Genomic DNA, 22,210 nt, shown 5'->3' with positions numbered 1-22,210 from the left:
AAAAATACTGTGACTGTAACTGGTAGTTTGAACACAACACCTGATTTAATAAAATAAGCATTCATAGACTAAGAGCCAAACATTTTACAATAATAGACTAAGTGACAGGATTTGATCTACCATAGCATTTTGCTATGTCATTTTGCTACTAATGCTTTTTAATCACATATGTAAACATGTAGTCTACTAATGCAATTTGTATACTAGATGATTGTGGAATTGGCACTTAGTCTTTATTAATAAAACACATATGTTAAGATCAATGTTACTGCCTGAAACTTTTTTTAATAACTTTCATATCTTAGCTACAAGATGGCAGCACTAACTCAATTCCATAAAATTTGTCACTTGGTCTACCATTGCATAACACAATCCAATTACCATCAAGAATACTGTTCTCACATAGACATTGTATTATAAATCAGCTGTTCAGTTTGTTCAACGAACATTTTATTATAATTCATCATGAATGTCCAATATTGGTTTGTTATTTTTCAAATTCCAAAAGGTACATTTTATTTGCTATCTTAAAAGTCGTAAATTTATCTTTATATGACTTTTAAATAATAATTATTTTACAAACCAATTATCTACTACTTAAACTGTAACCAGTATCAATTTATTGTGATGCCATTGTCCAATACCAATAAATTAAACGGATTAATTTTTCATCTAGCACTACAAAACAAGGTTGGAATACACCACACCGTCCACATGTCGCATAAACCTTTCCTGGAGTTTTACGCAAAATTTCATGTCTATAACTCATTTTATTCTCAAGATGTGTTATAATAATAATAATAAGGTTGTCTTTATTTTCATCAAGCGTTTCTCAGTTACATACAGAACAACTGTTTTTCAGAACAACTATCGTCACATACAACATATACATGAAAATGAAATACAAATAAATAAAGAAAATCTATACATTAAGCAAATTCTGTCTCATCTTATTCTTTAATGTAGCTATTGAACATTGTTTCACGTTTGGTGGGAGGTCGTTGTACAATTTCGGGCCGAAATAAGAGAAGCCCCTCCTTCCCAACTCCAGCCTAACTTTGGGAAAGTGAAGAAGATTCCCATGGCGGGTTCTGCGCTGAGAGACCTCATCCCGAAATGAGAGCTTCTCACTAAGGTACTGAGACTCCTGATTAACAAGAGCCTTGTGGACCATGCAGCACGTCATGACCCTGCAGACGGTCTCTACCGACATCAACCCAGCGGCATCTCTGTAAGGAGAGACATGCTCAAATCGTTTCAAATTAAAAATGAAATGGATTGCAGAGTTTTGCAACTTTTGAATGCGATGCATGTCTTCTCCAGAAATGCTATTCCCGTAGGCTGGGAAACAATAGGCGAAAACGGACAGGACTAGTGACTGCATGATACGTAGTTTCGCAGACTCAGGCAGAAGATCTCTAAATCTGTAGAGTCCCCTCAGTCTACCGAGTGCTCGTTGACAGGCATGCGTGACATGGTCAGAGAACGTGAGGCCACTGTCTAGCACAACGCCAAGAGTCCTCGCCCTATCAAATACAGCCAAACTCTGGCCATCAAGCCTCACCATAACTCCTCTTTCACTGAGAGACTGCACAATGTTGTGTGGCGCCGTATGCAACACAGTGCACTTGCCTATGTTTAGTTTCAGCCCATTATAGAGACAGAGAATCGGACAAAAAAGGCATATTCCTTGAAGCAGACAGAAGTTAAAATCTGTCAGCATACTGAGTGATATATTTCAATGATGTTTAGTTTCTTCGTTATGTATAAATGAAGTATATTGCAAAATCCGAAGTCTTTAGATGAAAATAGTTCTCGAGATATTTTACGGATAGTCTACGTAAAGACTCAACGAAGTTGTCTATTCATATAACGGATTTATTAAAAGAACCTCATACAGAGAAACTGGCAGTAACTAAATAACAGTTTAAAGCCTGAATTTGCTATACAAGTTATACTGTTTCCAAAGTGTAAAAAAAAGAAAAAAAGATTACTGATTATTTATAAAAGATCAAACATAACCGATAGTAATAAATAGCGATACATAAAAATTGTTGACATTTCTGTTGCAAACCCTTTTCCCAAATTTAGGATAAATATCTCTCTTGAACAAGGAACAACAAAAAAGTATTTTATTCAGAGTTTGGTACATGAAAAAATAACGCATGCATCTCACAAATACTTATTATACCCAGGTGTTTTGTCAGCTGCTTAATTGATTATGTCTAAAGGTAATGAAAATTTAATATGGTGAAAAAACTTACACCTACAACATACCTACACCCAATACATGTGAAAACAGTAAGTATGTTTCACTACGTAAATGTTTGGTATGCCACTAACTCATAGACTGATAAATAATTTTAACGCAAAGCAAGACCTAAGTCTTGATACTGTGATGTCACAAGAGCTGATTTTATAGATGTTCTTTTGCAATTATTGCAATTGAAGATAATTAAATGCCATACTTGCTATAGAACATTTCATTATTTGGAGCAGTTTGTTTATTGAAATAGGTTATATATATTTTTACATAAGAGTTTAGGATGTCCACACTTTGTACATCTTTTTACGATGAAAGGGTAGGTTGCAAACAACTAGTAACAGATGACTCGTGGAGTAGGCCTATATAACTGGACAGATAGATAGTGTGATGCAGCACTCCGGCTTGTATTATGGTCTGTTCTTATAATAATAATCTCTTTATTGCATTATTTTAACAATTTTACATCGTATCGCAATCGTCAATAGTTTGCCAATTTACACGATTTCATCTACACATTCACACAACCTCATACTCACAATTCATACAACCCTTCAGGACACAACCGCATTGACCTCAGATCCAGAAATCTCAAATATCCCAGCGGCTTGAAATGAATTCATCAACCGAGTAGAAAGCCTTGGACTCCAAAAGGAGTTTGAGAGGTGTTTATGATTATTGGAAATTTTGATTTCTTCAGGGAGCCTGTTGATTAATCTGACACCAACTTCTTGCGGTAGATGTTGCGCTAATATCAATTTGCGTTGATGAGTTCGAAAGTTGTCCTTGCTTCTAGTTTCATATTGATGAACGTTCCTGCCACGAATTAAGGTGCACCTTGATCTGCAGTACATGATCACCTCAACAATATAGAGGCAGGGCAAAGTCAGCAATCTCAACTCCCTGAAAGATTCCCTACACGACTCTTTGTAATTCAAATTTTCAATGATTTTTAGACGTAATCCATTTTGTTTTTTGCACAACTTCCCCAAAGTCTTACTCCACACACAAAATGAGGATGGATTAGGCCATAGTGGGTCGTTCTTAAAACTTCTGGTGAACAAAATTTTGCTAGATTGCGCAGAGCATAGGTACATGAGGTAACTCTAGCACAGACCCTGTCAACATGATTGCTCCAGGTCAGTCCTTCGTCCAGAATCATTCCAAAACCTTCGTGGAGTTATTTTCTTCAAGAAGGTCGTCATCTATAAATACGCCGGACGCACCTCTCGATCAGGCTGACGAAGGCCAAAATTTACTACAATTGTTTTCAAATTCATTTCAGTGAAATACTGAATTAAAGTGTTCAGTTCCATGAAACTAGAATTATAAGAGATAAATTACCAGAACGTTAAATACTATAACAGTAATAGGTATCTTAAAACAAAATAAAGACAAGAACTCATTGCATATACAATGAATACATTTTTATTTAATGGTTAAAAATAGATTAGGATTACTAGTCTTAAAAATACAGGGTGAGTCTGACCACTCGTGCAGTATTTACAGCTGTCTTAATAACTGACTTCCACACTTTTTCTATCTCTTTTCTCCATAATTGGGCCTCTCCAAATCCGTTAAAATTATTTCAATTGTGAAAAATGCCCTTAAAGGGCCAAATTTGGGGGGTAGGGGTGCTTTTTGGGGAATTTTCAAATGTAAACATGGGTCGTGTGATACATCAATTTAAAGGTCTAATTACACCGAACATTTTGGCGCAAACAAAAGTTAATTATCTTTAACCGTATGTACAGGGTGTACCAAAACGTTTTGAAATAGGACTTTAAAATAAACTACCGTTTTACACTACCTACAATACGGAATAGTTTTATAATACGTTTTTTAATATGCATCCAATTGTTTTCATTTATTAATTTAAAGATATTATGGCACTCGTAACATTTAATAAACAACGTAATTCCATAAACATGCTACATCAAGCACACCAACATGTTATATTATATATATATATATATATATATATATTTATTTATTTATTTATTAAAGCACCATCACTTCTAACTCTCATAAACAATTTTATTTTAACTAGGAATACACTAATGAACTACTACAGTAAATCCTGTGCTTTGAATTTGTCAATTATTGTAAAATATGATGGCAACACATACATCAATTAAATAACCTCTTTATTGCAAGCATCCTTACTCTGTTCAACAATAGTTCAACTGATTAGCTCAAGATTACAGATAATGATAATTTATTACTTTATTAGTATACAAGTTTCCAGTCAACATATTTCCAGTATGACAGATAATGAATAAAACTGACCTGCCACAGCGAGTGCTGAGCTATTGAGCGCCTGATGACCTTGCTCGGGGTCTCCCAGTTCTCTTTGTCATCGGACAGCTGACTCGAGCTCTGAACATATCAAACAATAACGTACAAATAAAAATAATCATGCAAAATAAATAAAAAATCACCACAAAAATGAACAAATTCCCACTGGTACAAGACACAAGATGACTAACAATATAAAGTCATTAGACACCTATCCTAGACAGCACCGCTTTTTATTAAATTTTTTTTAGAGTTAATTGTAAGATTTTAAGAACTTTAAGTGAATATTTATTTGTTTTTACAAACACAAAAAGCACAAGATTTAAATAATACAAAATGAAGTTTATTTACTTTTGATAAAAAATGTTATCATTATCAGCATATCACAAGAATACGCTGTTCATGTTAAACTCTGTAATTGCAAATTGGTTATGCTTTGTATTAAGACTTATTAAAGAACAAATTAATTAGGATGATATGAGAAATATTATATTAAGTAAATGATTATATCGATAGATAAACAAGGCTAGACAGCTTAAGTCACCTTATCAAATTGTATATCTTGAACAATACGAATATTTGCATCCTCCAACAGCAGAAACCATGCGAGAACATGCCCACAGACAAAATTTAACAAATTATTTTTAAATGTATGAAATAAAAATATGTCCTATAATTTTTAATTTGCTTAATAGCTCTGAATGACCTCTGAACTAGCCATAATCTTACCTTTCATTTATTTTGCTAGTACAGGTGCTCGAATTGTTGTCCGTCATTTGCTAAACAAAGTTCTAATCTGGAACTTAAGCTATCTACAGCTCGCAGCACTTCTTCGTGGCTAATTGAATTTATAGCATTCCGGATTCGCTGCATCATATCTTCGAGTGTTGTCGGTCGTAAAACATAAACTAAGTCTTTCGGCCTACCGCAAAAGTAAAAGTCCATACAGGTCAAATCAGGGGATCTTGGTGGGTAGATAACTTGACCACCTCTTCCAAACCATCTTCCAGGATATTGTTCATCAAACGTTTGTCGCACGTTGTGCGAATAGTGAGCCGGAGCACCGTCGTGCATAAACCACATATTGCCAACAACTTCGTCAAGTACATCTATTAATAAGTTAGGCAAGTGATTAATTAAAATTTTGTTATAAGTCTCTCCCTCTAGGTGTCCTTCAAATAAAAAAGGACCTACAATTCTCCTGCCAACAATAACACACCAGGTACTCACAGTCTAGTACCTCTGGTTGTCAACCTCTCGTATCCAGTGGGGGTTCTCATGAGCCCGGTACCCAGTACATGTTGTGACGGTTAACTTCGCCGTTGCTCCGAAATGTAGCTTCGTCACACCATAGTAATATGCGAAAAATGTTAATTTTGTAGCAACTTTTCTATTGCCCACAAACAAAAATTCATTCTTTGAATGCCATCATCACCATGAAGTTCTTGGTGCAGGGACATCTTGTAGGGATGCATTTTATTGTCTTTCAGGATCTTCACCACTGAACTTTGGCTCATACCAGAATCAATAGCTATTCTTCTGGAAGAATCATTTGGGTTTAGTTGCACCGCCGCCAATACTTCTGGTGTGGTGTCCTATCACTTCTTACAGGCCTTGCAAGTGTTTTTCCCTTATTGCTGTCAGGATGTACCTGTCCTGTTTCATGAACTCGAATAGCAAGTCTTTGAAAGGCCATTCGTGACTGAGGTTCTCTATTTGGAAACCGTGCGGCATACACCCTCGCAGAAGCCACATAGTTTTGAAAACATTCGCCTAACACCATTAGCATAGCCTCTGCATTTGTGTATGGCATTTCGAAAAACCACAAGCTGTCCTTAACAGCAAATACCAATGAACTGACTAAGAGTAGCCTTATCACATTTATCAGATAAAGATGTCTAGCCAGCATACCGCAAGTGATAAGCCTGTAGAGTGTGGTACAAAGTACCTTTCTAGTCCAAGACTGCATTGAGATTGTGCATACATGAATCATTGTTATCTTTAAAAGATAAACATGGAAACTACTAAAAAAATATTGGGCCACATTGAAATATTGAAACATGTTGAATTTTGGTCCGATTTCATAACAAATTCTATTTATTTAATCACAAAAACCTGTTTTTTCAAATAAAAATAATTTGTTACATTTTGTAAACAGACATATGTAATTCAGTTTTTCGGCTGCCATTTTGAAACAGTAAGAGATAGGAAAAAAAGTTAAATACAAAAAATGTTTGTTTTAAAAAGAACTTTTATTCAATATAACATTTATTATATGTTGCTATTTAAGAATTTTTAGTGTAGGATTTTTTGTATTCTTAAATTTGGAATATTTTTGAAATTTAGAAAATCCAGTAAAAATGCCTGTACTACATATTTTATTAAAAAATAGGTCAATAGCAAGTTAGGAAAAAAATCTGGAGCTGTTCCGTATTGTAGGTATGGTAACACGGTACTTAATTTTTAAGTCCTATTTCAAAACGTTTTGGTACACCCTGTACATACGGTTAAAGATAATTAACTTTTGTTTGCGCCAAATTATGGAGAAAAGAGATAGAACAGCTGTAAATACTGCACGGGTGGTCAGACTCACCCTGTATACTAATAATGAAATAACAATTTGCTTACAAGAAAAAGAGAGGATGTCGTGATTTTCTTTTAGTTCTAATAGCTTAAATTAAGATTATTGTAGCCTAACGAATAACGAATTCTTGTTGTCTCTCTAGCCCTGATCAATACCTTTGTTATTTTACCTTTCCTAATTAGCACGTTATATATCTTTCGCCTGTTTCCCGCTGAGTTCGAGCGTATAATCAGTAGACACGATGGCCTTGACAAATATATGCATAGAAATATGAACATTAATTGAAATATTATTTATAAATCACGGTATTTTGTACTATGCGTTCCTAAATAGATTTTGTACACAAAAGATCTACAAAAGCCCGTTTCACCAATCGTAATTTGCGTATTGCCGATCGTTTTTTACCACGAATAGACCGAGAAGATTCGACGATGCACCAAAATTAATATTAATTATAGCTCAAATATTGTTTAAACTACAGTATGTCAATTTAGTTACACAATCTACTGTACCTTTTTCATACGGATAGCACAAACACGTTTTAGAGCGGTACCACACGATACCGCTTATCCGCCGCCAATTCTACACAATACACGTTTCTCCTGACGCTCAGCCCTCAGCTCATTTTGTCATTGCTGAGCAACATGTCGGACACAAACGCGCCTTTCTTGGCGTTACTTGTTACAGCTTACCCACTATTTTCTACGCCAAAATGTACCTTATCAGGCCTGGTAAAAATCCAACTGAAACTCTAATGAATTAAAAAAAGGGTATGTCAAACATATATTATTCAACTAACCGAACTATCAAGCCTGTTTATAACCCCATTTCGGAGATGGAATAATACTTACATACATAGACCTGTTTGTATTGCGGTCACTACCGCTCACATAGTGCCGAAGTCTGGAACGATCGGCCGATTTTAAATTGTCTACTAATACATTGTTACGTTTTACTAAATTTTAATGAAAACACCACTTTTCAGAATTGTTTATTTTTTTGACGTGGACTTCCGAAACCAAAGGTTTCATCTTCAGGCGACTCCACAAATAAAAAAATGCAATCACATTGTTACGTGTTTTTTGGGAGGAGGGCGCTTGCCGCGGCACATGAGTAGAACTAACCAAGATAAACTCTACTACACTAGTGAAGGCAACCCTCAGATGAAGCTCGCGAACATATGTCGATCTTAAATCACAATTTCACACACACACAATTTCAATTTAGCACAGCATGCTGCCAGTTCTCTCGTAGTTAAATATTGGGCTATATGCTCTACGAGCATTTTCCACAGGCAGACTTTCCATTGCTAGTGGTAATCCAGCCTGGAATAAATTCAAAGCTTTAATTAAATGTTATAAAATTGACAAACATAAGAAATAAAAAAATTAACTGTCACCTGGTGTGGTGACATGAGCGTCCTCAATAAAAACATAAGAAATTCTATATTGTGGTTTTTACTCTTTCAAAAATATCCAATTTGTACTATGCCTGTGTTTATACTCATTAGCTCTTTGAAACAATTGTATGGGGAAGTTCCTTCAGAGGTGGAAAATTGTTTAAAATTCAGAAGATTATACACACAACAGAAAACAAGAAAGTATGCTTATTTTGCAAACCTTTTTTTAGAATTTCAACATATCTTACTTATCTACTTTTGCTTTTTGTACAACAAAATACGGTATATTAATATTTTCTAATGACATTCAGTCAATACATCCGACAGCATAGACATGATATTATAATCCCAGTTATCAAAGTCTGTAAAATCACCATTTTGTTTTGCACTGCCACACAATTCATGTAATAATAAATGAACTGTTTTCTGGCAGATGAATAGGTCTGCGCGGTGCAAAAGAATAGCTAGCTCGATCGATCTAAATCCACCTGATACTCTCTTTTTTTGGAATTATTACAAAGTAACGTTTACGAAACAAGGCCACAAAACATAAATAAGATAAGGAAGGACTATACATTCTTGCCATCTTAGCCTATTACATCAGACGTGGTAGAAAACGTAAAGATCTCTGAATCAAGACTATACTTTTGTCAGGAAGTGATTGGTGAATATTTCGAGAATTAATTCCGACTGTAAAATATGTACGTTATTAGAATTAGTGTGCTTAGAAATGTATATTTGGAAATGTCCTCTGTTAACATGGGTTTTGTCTTTAAAGAACATTCAAAATGAGAAATAGCAAATTACCCTCAGCAACTTATACTTCGCAGCTGGGGCTGAAACTGTGTATTAAATATTACTATATATTATGTCAGAAATATTTGATTATTTTCTGACTTACAGAATACATAGAAGTCACATTTTATCTCTGAAAATGATGATATCACAGTTTGGGTGGTTGTTTAGAATTTTTTAAACTAGGATACAAAATTTTCGCAAGTTTTGTACCAGATATTTAAGGACTGAAATGTGTATTTCTTCTGTATATCTTCTAAAAAAAGATGCCTACGAACAAATGTTCGATTGTTAGGCCGTTCTGTACTCAATCGAAAAAAATGTTTATTCAACAATCAACATTATCTTCATGGATTATCCGTAATTATATACTTGGATTATACTGTTGGATGAGACAATCTTGTAAATCAGTCTCCACTCACCTAAGGCACATAGGGAATTCCTACACGTTCACACTCAGTGACCACTCTACTCAGCAGCATCAAGGCACTTCGCCATCGCACTATTGCATGTTATCATAGTATAATGTCTTGACCAAACATGTCACGCCAAGCATGGCCAGTTCTATGAAACGCTGCAAAATACTGCGCTTTACTCTCCTGTATTATAGTATAGTGTCTTGACCAAACATGTCACGCCACGCATGACCAGTTCTATGAAACGCTGCAAAATACTGTGCTTTACTTTCCTGTATTATAGTATAGTGTCTTGACCAAACATGTCACGCCAAGCATGGCCAGTTCTATGAAACGCTGCAAAATACTGTGCTTTACTCTCCTGTATTATAGTATAGTGTCTTGACCAAACATGTCACGCCACGCATGACCAGTTCTATGAAACGCTGCAAAATACTGTGCTTTACTCTCCTGTATATACATAATATCCATTTCTGCTTTAAAACAAGCGAATCATACCCAAATCATTAATTTTAAATATGATAAAACAGATACTTTAATCAAAGGATTGTAAATTGTAAAACATTCTTCTGTAGAGGCAGAGAGCCAGATGCTATGGTCAACAATACAGCTGCAGACGACAGATGGAATGGCCAATATGTACAGCTGCAGACGGACAGGTGTAATGGTCAATACATACTGCTGCAGACGGACAGGTGTAATGGTCAATACACACTGCTGTAGACGGACAGGTGTAATGGTCAATACACACTGCTGTAGACGGACAGGTGTAATGGTCAATACACACTGCTGTAGACGGATGGATGCATCCAGACAGATGTTATAGTCAACGAACACAACTGCAGACAATCGTTGGGTGAGGTAGTTAGGGACTTTAGAATATTCAGGTTATTGAATATTCAGAATATTGGCCAACAGCCAACAATCTATTTTGAACTGCATTAGAGGGGCATTTATAGACAAATTGTCCACTATTTTGGACGTAGCCAAAAAATGGATCTGCTCAAGCTAATCATTTTAGCTACAGTTATGAAATCTTTTTGGTGGTTTTCCAGAATCTACAACTTAAACAATGCGATTTTGAACACATTCACTTCCAGGATACAGTACTTTTTTCCACTTCTTCCATGACGTAACACTCAAAACATGTATTTCTCCTGAAGACAAGATGCCTACAAACAAGTTCTCATCAACAACGCAACTTAAAGTGAAATAAGTCACAGTTTTGTCCGTCTCGAATCGAACAGGATCGTATCTATCGAATAAAAGGCTTTGTTTAAGGCTCCAGGTTAACTTCATAGGTGATCCGTGATAATACGTTTGGACGAGAGTATGCTGGGCGTTAATAATTTTATTGTTACTAAATCTCGAACAGAAATTCACATCACGAGTTAACACGGCCTCAAAAGGTTCACTTATAATCACATGACTATTGCAGACACCCCACAACAACGCTTTTGCTGTATTTAAATAATGGTCTGTGACAAAATGGCACAACTTGTTTGACTTTCATTCGCTTACATTTGTATGACCTTTTTATAGTTAGTTCTTCCATCACATAGTCTCCATTTCTCTAGTAATTGTTGTTCCTGCAAGGAAGCCTGTCAACATTCTCCCAAGTTCTACAAATGCTCCTTCTCTGACAACACAAACTTGGGTTCCACTCTACTCTCGGCAGCACCAAGGCACTTGGCCAACGCCCGGTTGCAATGACGTTCCCATATTATAGTGTCTTCACCAAAAATGTCACGCCACGTGTAAGTAGTACCACAGCATGCTTTCAGGTATCTTATACTCAAAAACAGAGCAATAATTTCCACCACTTCTGCAGGCAGAGTCTCCATTTCTAGTTTTGCCTGGAATAAATTCAAAACTTGCCAGAATGTTTTCTTTAAAATATTTTATATGAACTGTACTAATAAAGTAAACTTATTATTGACTTCCTTCACAATAACAATATGTAAATAAAATAGTCATGAATACAGTGGAGCGTGGCTAGTTTCAAGGTTGTATAATATTTACAATATATCTAGTAGAGTAGGGTTTAGTTCTTAATATTTAGTAGAAGACTATTTGATAGCTGAGGAAATAGTTTAGGGCATTCCTATTCTATAATCAATACCGGTGGGCTTATTCTGTGACCATTGGATCCATCGTCCGATATAACGGCAGCCTTTCATTGACGGACACATCGCGTGGTTGTGCCTGTATATTGTCCAGGAGCGTCCCTTAGACGACCGAAGATTCAGTGTCTTTTGGTATGGTTGGAGGTGACATGGTTGCACTTGTATAAAATATTCACTTCATCGCTCACCGCCAGCTATGTAGTGTAGCACTGATGTAAGGGAAGGGTGGGTAATGTGATGGCCACCTGGTTTCTCTATTGTATGGTGCTGTAACCTAGCGGAAAAGTATCAAATGCTTCAAATAACGGAGGAGAAGAGATAGTGTGGACTGTGGAAGAGTATTGCGCTGACCGGATTGTTTTAGAAAAAGTTAATAAGTTTTCTTGTTTTAGCACCTGCTCATCTAAGGTAAATGTTCTACAATCCTTAATATAGTCATTTCAAAATTATGTTTCAATATTTAACAAATCATAAACCTGTACATAACATTTTGAGTTACAAATTAGCGTGCTGAAATGAAAGATAGGTTTTCTCGTTTAACCTATATATATGAAGTAGCTATGGTAGGAAGGGTTGATTCAATTGTGTTTAACTTCAGTCCACCTTCCTTTTATTGCAGCGTCTGGTATCTGACGCTATCTCAGACTTGACTTCTGGAATCTGGAGTCATGTTCGTCTGAAGCGATCCAACGAAAGTCAACGACTAATAAGTTCAAGACAGAACATTTACATCGTTTCGACATCAGAGACACCTATAAATATTATGTGAAGAGGTAGTCTCATTTTTTCATCAGGTACTCACTTGTGTGTATATCTAGTGATATAGATTTTACAGCATCAATCATGAGACATTCCCGTTCCACACGAAGGCATATGTCCTACTGCACTTGATTCCGACAGCTCCCAGCCCAGCACATAACTTAAGATTCAATAAAAATTCAAACGAGCCACAGCCCAGTACTTCACGCTCTCCTGGAGATCCTATGTATGGTTCATACGTCAACTGTTGTCAGTTCTAGGTCCAGTGCTTCCTCTTTAACCACAACTTCCTTTATTGGATTAGGAGATCCAAATACTTTATTTGTTTTGATCCTAAACGTTTTAACAAATATATTAGCCAGTTCTGTTACGGTAAGTCCTAAAGATTTACTACCAGCTCCTAAAGCCATTAGGCCTTTCAGCAAACTACAAAACAAAAGATAATTGGGGTCGGATGCTGTTTTTATATTACTCCATACAAGGCAGACTATAACACCTTGGATTGTATATATTAATATTCCAGAATATTATGAATAAAATTATCAATCAGACATCCAAGACAATATAAAATATTTTTTTATAAGTAAGCTCCGAGTGAATATTCAGTAAAATGTATTATTAAATTTTTTAACTATTAAATATTATCTGGTTTGTCTAAAATAAAATCACAGTTCTAAATAAAAATAATGGATTTATTTTAAAGTGGCAAATTAAATATTTTAATACTTCAGAATTTCATCACTCTCTATTTTCTAAAACAATTGACGAACCGTTTAGTAATATTAAAAAAGGTCCCTTGGCAAGAAATAAAAAAAAATCAGTCAAATTTATCAAACTAAAAATCAGAGCTCTCTTCTGAAATATAATATTAAAGTTTTCAAATAAAAATCAAATACCACTTGGAAATAACTAAAATAAAAATTTTCACTTCTAAGTTCAATCAAAATTCAAAAATAAAAAATCAAACTTCTCTTTCCACTAGTTGTACCTTACTTTCAATTCAGATACAACTCTCTCAAACAATTATTTTCAATTAATTTCCAATTAATAATTCACAATTAAAACAGTTCAAATTAACTATTAATAAATTACTAAGTTTCCAAAATTCAATTAAAGTTATTAACAAACAAAGTTCAATTTTAATTCACTTTTATCGCAAGTTTGAACCAAATGTAACTTGTTTGATTCTATTGTGCTTTATTGTTCATCAAGAATCAGTTATGCAGATTGTTCTGTAGTTTGTATAAATTTAATTTTTCATATAAAAAAGACAACCAAATTAATTTAATATAAAATCTGGAAGACTATTTCAATGTAACGTACAAGAAATTTGGTGCTTACCTCAAAATCCCTCACGGAAAAAAATTTTAGAAACACGGCGCGCACTGTCATTAACTAAACTCAAGGTAATTACCAAAAAGGGGCCGAAAATTATAAGCTGGCAGTTTTTATAGTTCCCCTTTCTGATGGACATCCGCGGCGTTCTCTCGTTGGCCCAGCCGTATACAACTTGAGAAGCAATATCCCTCTCAGATCTGACGTAACTGCAGTACACACGACAAGTTCTCAATTCAAGGCAGTGAACCGCCTTCCTAATAATTTAAAGTTAACAGCACTAACTTGCCAAAGGATTACATATTATTCGTTTTTATCCTAACTTCTTACAATCTAATTAAAATTAAATCCCAATATTTCTTTCCCAAAAATTAATTTAATTTAAGTTTTAATAAAAGAAATCAACCAATGTAGCTTTAAAAACGCTACACACACGTGAGGCTGTAACGATTGAAAATGGAGAAAAAGAAAGAGCAAAAAGAAGAAGGATCAAATTAAAAAAATAATAAGATTTTGAAAAAAGTAGAAGAAAGAAATTCAGAGATGCAGTACGGGCCTGATTCGGGAATGCAGATGATAGCGACATCAGCGATGCCGATTGTATTTTTTGTGATTATTTCTCAAAGTCAAAGGACAATGAAAGGAGATTCGCTACCAAAGGAATGCGCCGGTTGTAACAGGACAATGACTTTGTGGTGTTTACAAATAAGTGTGGTCTATAACATGCACATGTGTTTAGTGTTTTATAGTCTATACAATATATTTTCTTCTGTATAAAGTTTGTATTTTTGGGGGTAAATTGGCCTCCAATGGCCACTTGATATACATTAGCAAAGAAATGTATTTATCTTAAATTTGTTAAAGATACTGCGATGCAATTATCATTTTCGTATAATAAAGATAACATTCTGAACTTACTAATACACTATATAACCCACAACTTCTCATATTTTTGTGTTCTACAACAGTATTTCCTTGGGTGGCTACTTTACCCACCCTTCTCCTAAAACATTCGTGATCAGACTTTCTGGGATTTCTCTCTTACCTGACAAATACTGGGATATTTTCGTTTGTCTTCATCAGCCAAGCCAGCAGATTTTGTAAATGCAACATAATTAAAACACAAACGTTGATAGGGTCATCGTATATAAAAATGGAAAAGATAGAGTGAAATATAGGCTTCCACCGGAGAAAATGTATCCATCCAGACAGTATCCGTAGGATCTACTAAAAATATTTTAGTCAGGGTGGTAATCGGCAAATTTTGTTTCGCTTTATTATTTATAAAAGTAAATATTTTACAGGATAAATTGTAGGGAGGAGTAGGAAAATTCTATGAGACACAATTTGAACATAATTCTTTAATTCTTGTTATTAAGATTACGGACAACAGTTAACATATTCTAATCAATTAGCACAAAATAATATGTAAACAAATAATCTAAGACAAAATAGTCTAAATTCTTAACCGATCAATAACATTAAAACAAACAAAAACAGGTAAATGTTGCTAGACTACCAGTAGCTTACAATTTGTATAAATCCATCCCATGACCTGCTTGCTACCTTTGTACACGCTTTGTTAATAACATAATTATTGCAAAAGTTGAACTTCTCCAGACAGACAATTTTCATGGGAGTTGATTTCAGGTCAATGTCCCACGCGGTTTGTCCTTGTTGTAGTCCCTGGCCATCGCTCGTTATTAAAAATTTACCACATTTAATGCCATGTAACATTTGTATATATTTAAATTGATCGACTAACGATAAAAGTATTGATTCCCAAGTTCCAGTGATAGTGTGGAATACGTGTACAGTGGTATTCGTTACAAGAAGAAAGTCATTATTTAAGGTTAGCACTCCTGCTGTGTAGAAAGCAGGCACTATCATCACCAACTGGGAGGTGCGGTAGTCAAAGACTTTGAAACAGTCGTTAAAACTGATAGCCAACAATCCGTTTTGTATACCACAAGAAGGAAATGTCTTATCGCTATGACTAGTGTTGAAGGGATAAAAGTCCAGATTGGCAAAACAGAATACAAAGTAGTGATACGTGGTGTTTATGCGAACCACAAGTACAATATCCATCAGTGGTGTTTTAGAATTTACCACTTTAACGGCCATACCATTCGTAGTACTATTAAGATATGAAACTTTCTTCAGTTTTGTATTAGATTTAAGATTCCAAACGTGTATTTCTCCTGAGGACAAGATGCCTAAAAACAAATTTTCAATCACGAGACAACCAAAAGTTTTAGGAAAATCGCTAATTTCAACTCCTTTACTTAATGGAACACATTCTGTTCTATCAAACATAAAGCTTGTTTCGAGAATCCAGTTTGATTTCAATGGTAATCCACAGTCAAAAATTTTAACAGCCGTTTTCTGCACGATGATAAGCTTGTTGTTAAGGAATGTCAAAAAGGACGTCTCATAGTCATGAAACAAAAGCTGAAAGGGGTCGCTCACATATACGGGACTATTGCGGATGTACCACAACATAACTCGTTTCTTGTTTAATATAATCAAATAGTCATCTGTAACAAAATAGAACAATGTGAATAAGAATTGATACCGTGCTATTTCTTCACGTTCGGACGAACTATTCAAAGTTAGCTGTTCCATCAGAAAATTTCCATTTCTCCAGTGTCTCCATAGGAATTGTTCACGCAAGTAAGCAAGTCTCCACTCTCCCACAGAATTTAAAGAGTTTTCTATATCCGTACACTCTGGGGCAACAAACTGTGGATTCACTCTACTCTCAGCAGTAGCAAGATACTTGGCTATATGCGTGTCACAGCGCTGTTTCCATATATTGTCTTGACCAAACATGTCTCGCCAGACACGACTGGTCGCACAGCATGCTGCAAGTTCTCTTGTTGTCAAATATTGCGCTATAATTTCCACAACTTCCGCAGGAAGTTTTTCCATTCCAGATTGTAGGTCTACCTGGAATAAAGTCAAAACTTTAGTTAAAAATACGTATTAATTTATACGGACTATACCATATTATACAAACACCATTTATGAGACTATTTTACTTTATACCATTTGCGACTTAAGGGCAACAGCTTTAGAGGAGTTTTCTTGTTCTGGGTGGAGGAGTTTTGATATGACCATATGTTTGAAAATCAACAATGTTTTACCTAACATTAATCGCTTTTTATTTCAGTTCCGTGATTAGTAAACCATGTGACTCTGAGGTTTTCATATTACAAGCCAGAAGAATGTGATGTTATAAAACTAGTTTTAGACCGTCTTAAACATATTATCACAAACTAGGTTGCCCTTCTGAGCCTCTTTGCACCTTATACCTGATGTACTATTTTGTAATCACATTGCTTGCTAGTTTCCTTATATTATACGATATCTATCTGGTACAATACTGTTAGTTAGAATGCTTGTCTTCACTTCCATGATAGAGGTGATTTCCCGTTCTTGTATTGATTTACTTTTAATTCTTCCTCAAGGTTAGTGGTGGGTGGCAGCACTCTGGCTTGCACTTTAGTCTGGTCTTGCTCAAAGTTAGCGGTGGGTGGCAGCACTCTGGCTTGTACTCTAGTCTGGCCTTGCTCAAGGTTAATGGTGGGTGGCAGCTCCCCGTTTTGTATTATAGTCCTGGTCTTGCTCAAGGTTAGTGGTGGGTGGCAGCACTCCGTCTGTATTATAGTCTGGTCTTGCTCAAGGTTAGCGGTGGGTGGCAGCACTCTGGCTTGTACTCTAGTCTGGCCTTGGTCAAGGGGTCAATGGTGGGTGGCAGCACCCCGTCTTGTATTATAGTCTCTGGTTTTTGCTCAAAGTTTAGTGGTGGGTGGCAGCACTCGTCTTGTAATCTACTCTGGTCTTGCTCAAGCAAGGTAAATGGTGGGTGGCAAGCACTCCGTTCTTGTATTATAGTCTGGTCTTGCCTCAAGGTTTAGTGGTGGGTGGCAGGACTCCGTCTTGTATTATAGTCTTGTCTTGCTCAAGGTTAATGGTGGGTGGCAGCACTCCGTCTTGTATTATAGTCTGGTTTTGCTCAAGTTAGTGGTGGTGCAGCACTCCGTCTTGTATTATAGTCTGGTTTTGCTCAAGGTTAGTGGTGGGTGGCAGCACTCCGTCTTGTATTATAGTATGGTCTTGCTCAAGGTTAATGATTCAATGTTTTCATATCTATTGTTAGGTATATTAAAATGAAAACTTCTTTATTCTTATTCTTTGAATGTATATTGTATATCAGATCAGATCATGATCACATTTATTTCCACAAAATATATAACTGAACATACAGAAGTGGATATTTTATATTAACCTCTTCAGACCCTGCGTCACCTATAGGTGACAACTTTTTTTTTAATTGCATTATCGACAGAGTGGGCCCCAGTGCTGCTACCGTTTACTTTGTTTCCTACTAGATTGCACCACATGCTGGAACATCTACCATTATTATTCTGCTGTTTGCTTAGTGCCCATGACTTCATAAAAAAATGAGCCGTGACAGACTTTGCAGACTTCCTACGTTTTTCTGAAGTTAATTATTTTGTACAATAATAAATAATTGTATTTAGACCTTTAGAAACATTAGTAGTCCTGTCCAATAGTTGTACATTCACACTAAATCAGTGTTTTCAGTTTATTTTCGTTTCTGACCTAACCTAGCTATGTTTTAATGTTTATGTCACCTAGTAGGTGACAATGGGACTCGAGTTGCGGAATATAACATTGCTAAAAATTTACAATTTTGCAAAATTCTTTATTTTTTGTGTAATTAAATTCAGTTTTAAACAATAACTAAACATTTTTTATCAACAAATATATGGTTAAAATAGCAGATGTTGGTGTTTGTTTTAGCTCAATCCTTATTTAACAGTTTTATAAAAAGCTCATAACTTAGACAACAAATCTAACAAATATGTGTTTTTTTCTAATCTATTTGATAACTACGTCAATGAAAATTTTGGATGGGGATCTATCTGAGGTTGATGGATTCTCAGATGATGAGGATGCAGATCCGACATTTGCTCCAATTGCTGTGTTTAGAACGACATCCTAAGATGACCAGTCTCTCAGAAGAGAAAGTAGACAATGCAGTTCAACCAACCTGCACCCAGTCCACCTCCTGAACCACAACCTGCACCCTCGAGTCGTTATACATGGAATATGACTGTTAGAACATTTCTCCATTTTGATTGACTTTTCTTTGGCTTTTACGTGGATTCAAAGACGGAGGCAAGACAAAGACGATGGAACTCCAAGACGAGACCAGTTAGATTTCCTGGACTTCAAAGGTGGGAGTTGCATACGCACTAATGAATTTCCGTGCACAATCCAGATGTACATGTAGAGGATGACAGGAAGCACCCGAAGAACACCCTGTGGAAAAAGAAGAAGTGAGGAAGAGAATGAAGAACACCCCTTCCCAGTGACGCTCTACGCACTACTGCGGTACTTCCATCTCCCCCGAAATTCCTGGCTAATTCAAAAGCTCTCTCAGACATAGATTTCCTGGTTGTAACAATCAAAAGTGCAGATTTTGGAGTGTTACATGTAAAGTGTTTCTTTGCCTGAACAACAATCGGAAAACTGTTTCAGATGTTCCATGAACTGTAAGGAATGATGTAACTTTTGAATGTTAAACTTTGTAAAACTGAGCCCCAATATCACCTATAGGTGACATCGATTTTTTGTATTAAACAATAAAGAAATCAAAAACTAAAGTTTGTTGTTGTTTCTAGTATTTTTTTACTACCCAAATGCAGTATTGTTTTCAAAATTTTTAATTTTAATAACAGCTTGGGTCTGAAGAGGTTAAAGAAGAAAAAACCACGTATTATAGATAACAAATTAATGGTATAAATTCTGAATAGTTAACATGAAACTTAGTAATAAATATAAGTCTATCACAAAAGAAACACACCCATAAATAGAAATTGAGATAATTAATTTTTTAATACAGCGGTTATCAATAGATTTAATTTGCGACCTAATCCTAATAACATTTTAAATGCTAAAGATGCCTTTGTTTGTTGAATATAAGATATTCAGAAGTTGACTCCGAAGACTCCCTTTGTAGCAGTTGGCAGGAACTATGCTAGATGAAAATTCCCTGGACTGGGACTGTACTTTTTTAAACTAACACATCAATTCCAGCTCTAAATATTGTTCTGTTTTTATAAAGAAACAAAGACGTAAATAGCATCATAGTTACTGTAACTTTAAACTATACACTTTTGGAAAATATTAAAGTATTGGGTTTTTAAAAGACAAAGTTACAATCTAATTTTTCACTATAAATTTTAAAACTTTTACAAACCCCGTCTTCTTATTTTTTTTTTTGTCTAAGGAATAGACTTCTTTTTAAATACATTTTCTTGATCGGGAAACAAGCCAAAGCTAGCTAATATGCAAGCGGGTAACACTTTAGTAACAGTATAGTAACAGTATAGCGAACAAGAATAGCTCACAAATTTGAAACACTACAAAATGGATAAGGAATTGGAACCAAATGATCTTAAAACAATTTTTTTTTTTAAATTAATGACAGCTATCTGACTTTCAGTTTCGTTACAAGCTATAACTCCAGATTATCTTGCTGCTAAGTCTTAAATCGACCCACCAATTGTTTTAAATACCTCACACTAATATCCACTAGAAAATAAGTTTAAAGTAGAGGAATTAAAATAATACCATTAAGTTTAAACTATCAGCATCTAGTTTAAGATGGAGTACATTATATTATCCAAACATTCTGCCGCATAAAACTAGAATATGAGATAAATTACTAGAACGTTAAATACATTACTAATAACAGAATAGGTATCTTAAAACAAAATAAAGAAAAGAACTCATTGCATATACAATAAATTTTATTTAATGGTTAAAAATAGATTAGGATTACTAGTATTAAAAATATACTAATACTCAAAATAACAATTTGCTTACAAGAAAAGGAGAGGATGTCATGATTTTCTATTTAGTTCTAATGGCTGAAATTCCAGATTATTGTAGTCTAACAAATAACGAATTCTTGTTGTCTCTCTAGCCCTGATCAATGCCTTTGTTTTTTACCTTTCCTAATTAGTACGTTACATATCTAGGGGAATTTCAACTAAATTTAATAACCCTTATTCATAAATGGATAAGCAAAAGAAATTTTGCTTTCTTGAAAACTCGTCAAACTTTCATAAGGTCCACGTTTAAAGGTTTGCCCCAGGTTGGTGTCCGTAGTACAATTTTTATTTGAACTTTATATATTTGATGTTCGAAACAAAGTGCCAAGAGAAGATCTTTTTCTATGCACATTATCTTTCGTCTGCAGTAATACACATTTTTAACAATATTAATACGCACATGCAAGAAATCCTAATCATTCTTTCTCACTGTCACAAAGTTTTCTTTTAACAATTTACATAAGTAAATTTAGTTATTTGTACTAGGCAGAGAACTATAACAACCCCAGTAGGAGATAGTCACACAATATCGAGTATGGCAAAAAGTTCAATTTTAAAGAAAGCATAAATAATCTGGTACCTAGGACGTTATTTGCACTTGGAAGACAAGGCGTAAACATCAAACCGCTTCATAAAGTATATTGCAATATAGTAAGACCACATTAGATTTATGATGGTTATTTGTTTGGGCATTTACTAAATAGTGTCCTAAGCAGGCTAAACCTGATACATAAATATTAAGGGTTTATTCAATGTGAATGTTGGGTTTGGCTTCAGTTCACATTCCTCTTAGTGTAACACCTGGAATAGACGCTGTTTCATGAGTCAACTCTGAATTTTGATAAAAAAAGTACGCCACACCACGTGTAGTTTAACAGGCATCGCTGAGTTGGCATGCAAAATTTCAAGTCCACAGCACTCTACATCATTTCTGTCTTTTATCATTGCGGACAGATATACAATCATGTAGAGAAGAAATGTTTATATCATCTCCAGCAGACAAAACGGAAATTCTATCGGCTTTCTGAGTGATAAACTCCATTAAGACGTTGAACCAAATTTGATATATGGACACGTATTATTAGAGAACTCATTCTTGTCTGTGGAGAAATAAAGCTTCATGTAAATGTCCACATAGGAAATCTTTCTCTGTGTATCTTCCAAATGATCCATTCATATGTTTATTCATTGAGGTACGTTTCATAGTATTGTTTAAATAATATAAGTTGCTGTGGGCAAGGAAGCGTACTACAGCGCAAGTGTGCACTTTATTTATTTATTTACATAATAGTCACAGACGCCTTAC

General features: G+C 35.0%; 1 protein-coding gene across 6 annotated transcripts in view; it reads right to left on the bottom strand.

Moving 5' to 3' along the window:
* Positions 1–15,321: 15,321 nt before the first annotated feature.
* The window catches only part of LOC124367442 (F-box/WD repeat-containing protein 7-like), a 31,547-nt gene continuing 24,658 nt past the window's right edge, over positions 15,322–22,210 (bottom strand). For 5 of the 6 annotated variants that reach the window (XR_006922892.1, XM_046824259.1, XM_046824260.1 and 2 more), the window contains one exon: positions 15,322–16,924. Coding sequence is in view for 5 of the 6 variants with exons in the window: in XM_046824255.1 (XP_046680211.1) it covers positions 15,491–16,906 (1,416 nt within the window). In the remaining variant the exon portion in view is untranslated. The remainder of the gene's footprint in view (positions 16,925–22,210) is intronic. The other variant, XM_046824257.1, reaches the window with a different exon arrangement.

Source organism: Homalodisca vitripennis, chromosome 8, assembly GCF_021130785.1.
Source record: "Homalodisca vitripennis isolate AUS2020 chromosome 8, UT_GWSS_2.1, whole genome shotgun sequence".
Lineage (NCBI taxonomy): Eukaryota > Metazoa > Arthropoda > Insecta > Hemiptera > Cicadellidae > Homalodisca > Homalodisca vitripennis.
Note: the sequence above shows the minus strand (reverse complement) of the source record. Positions and strands in the feature narration are given on the sequence as shown.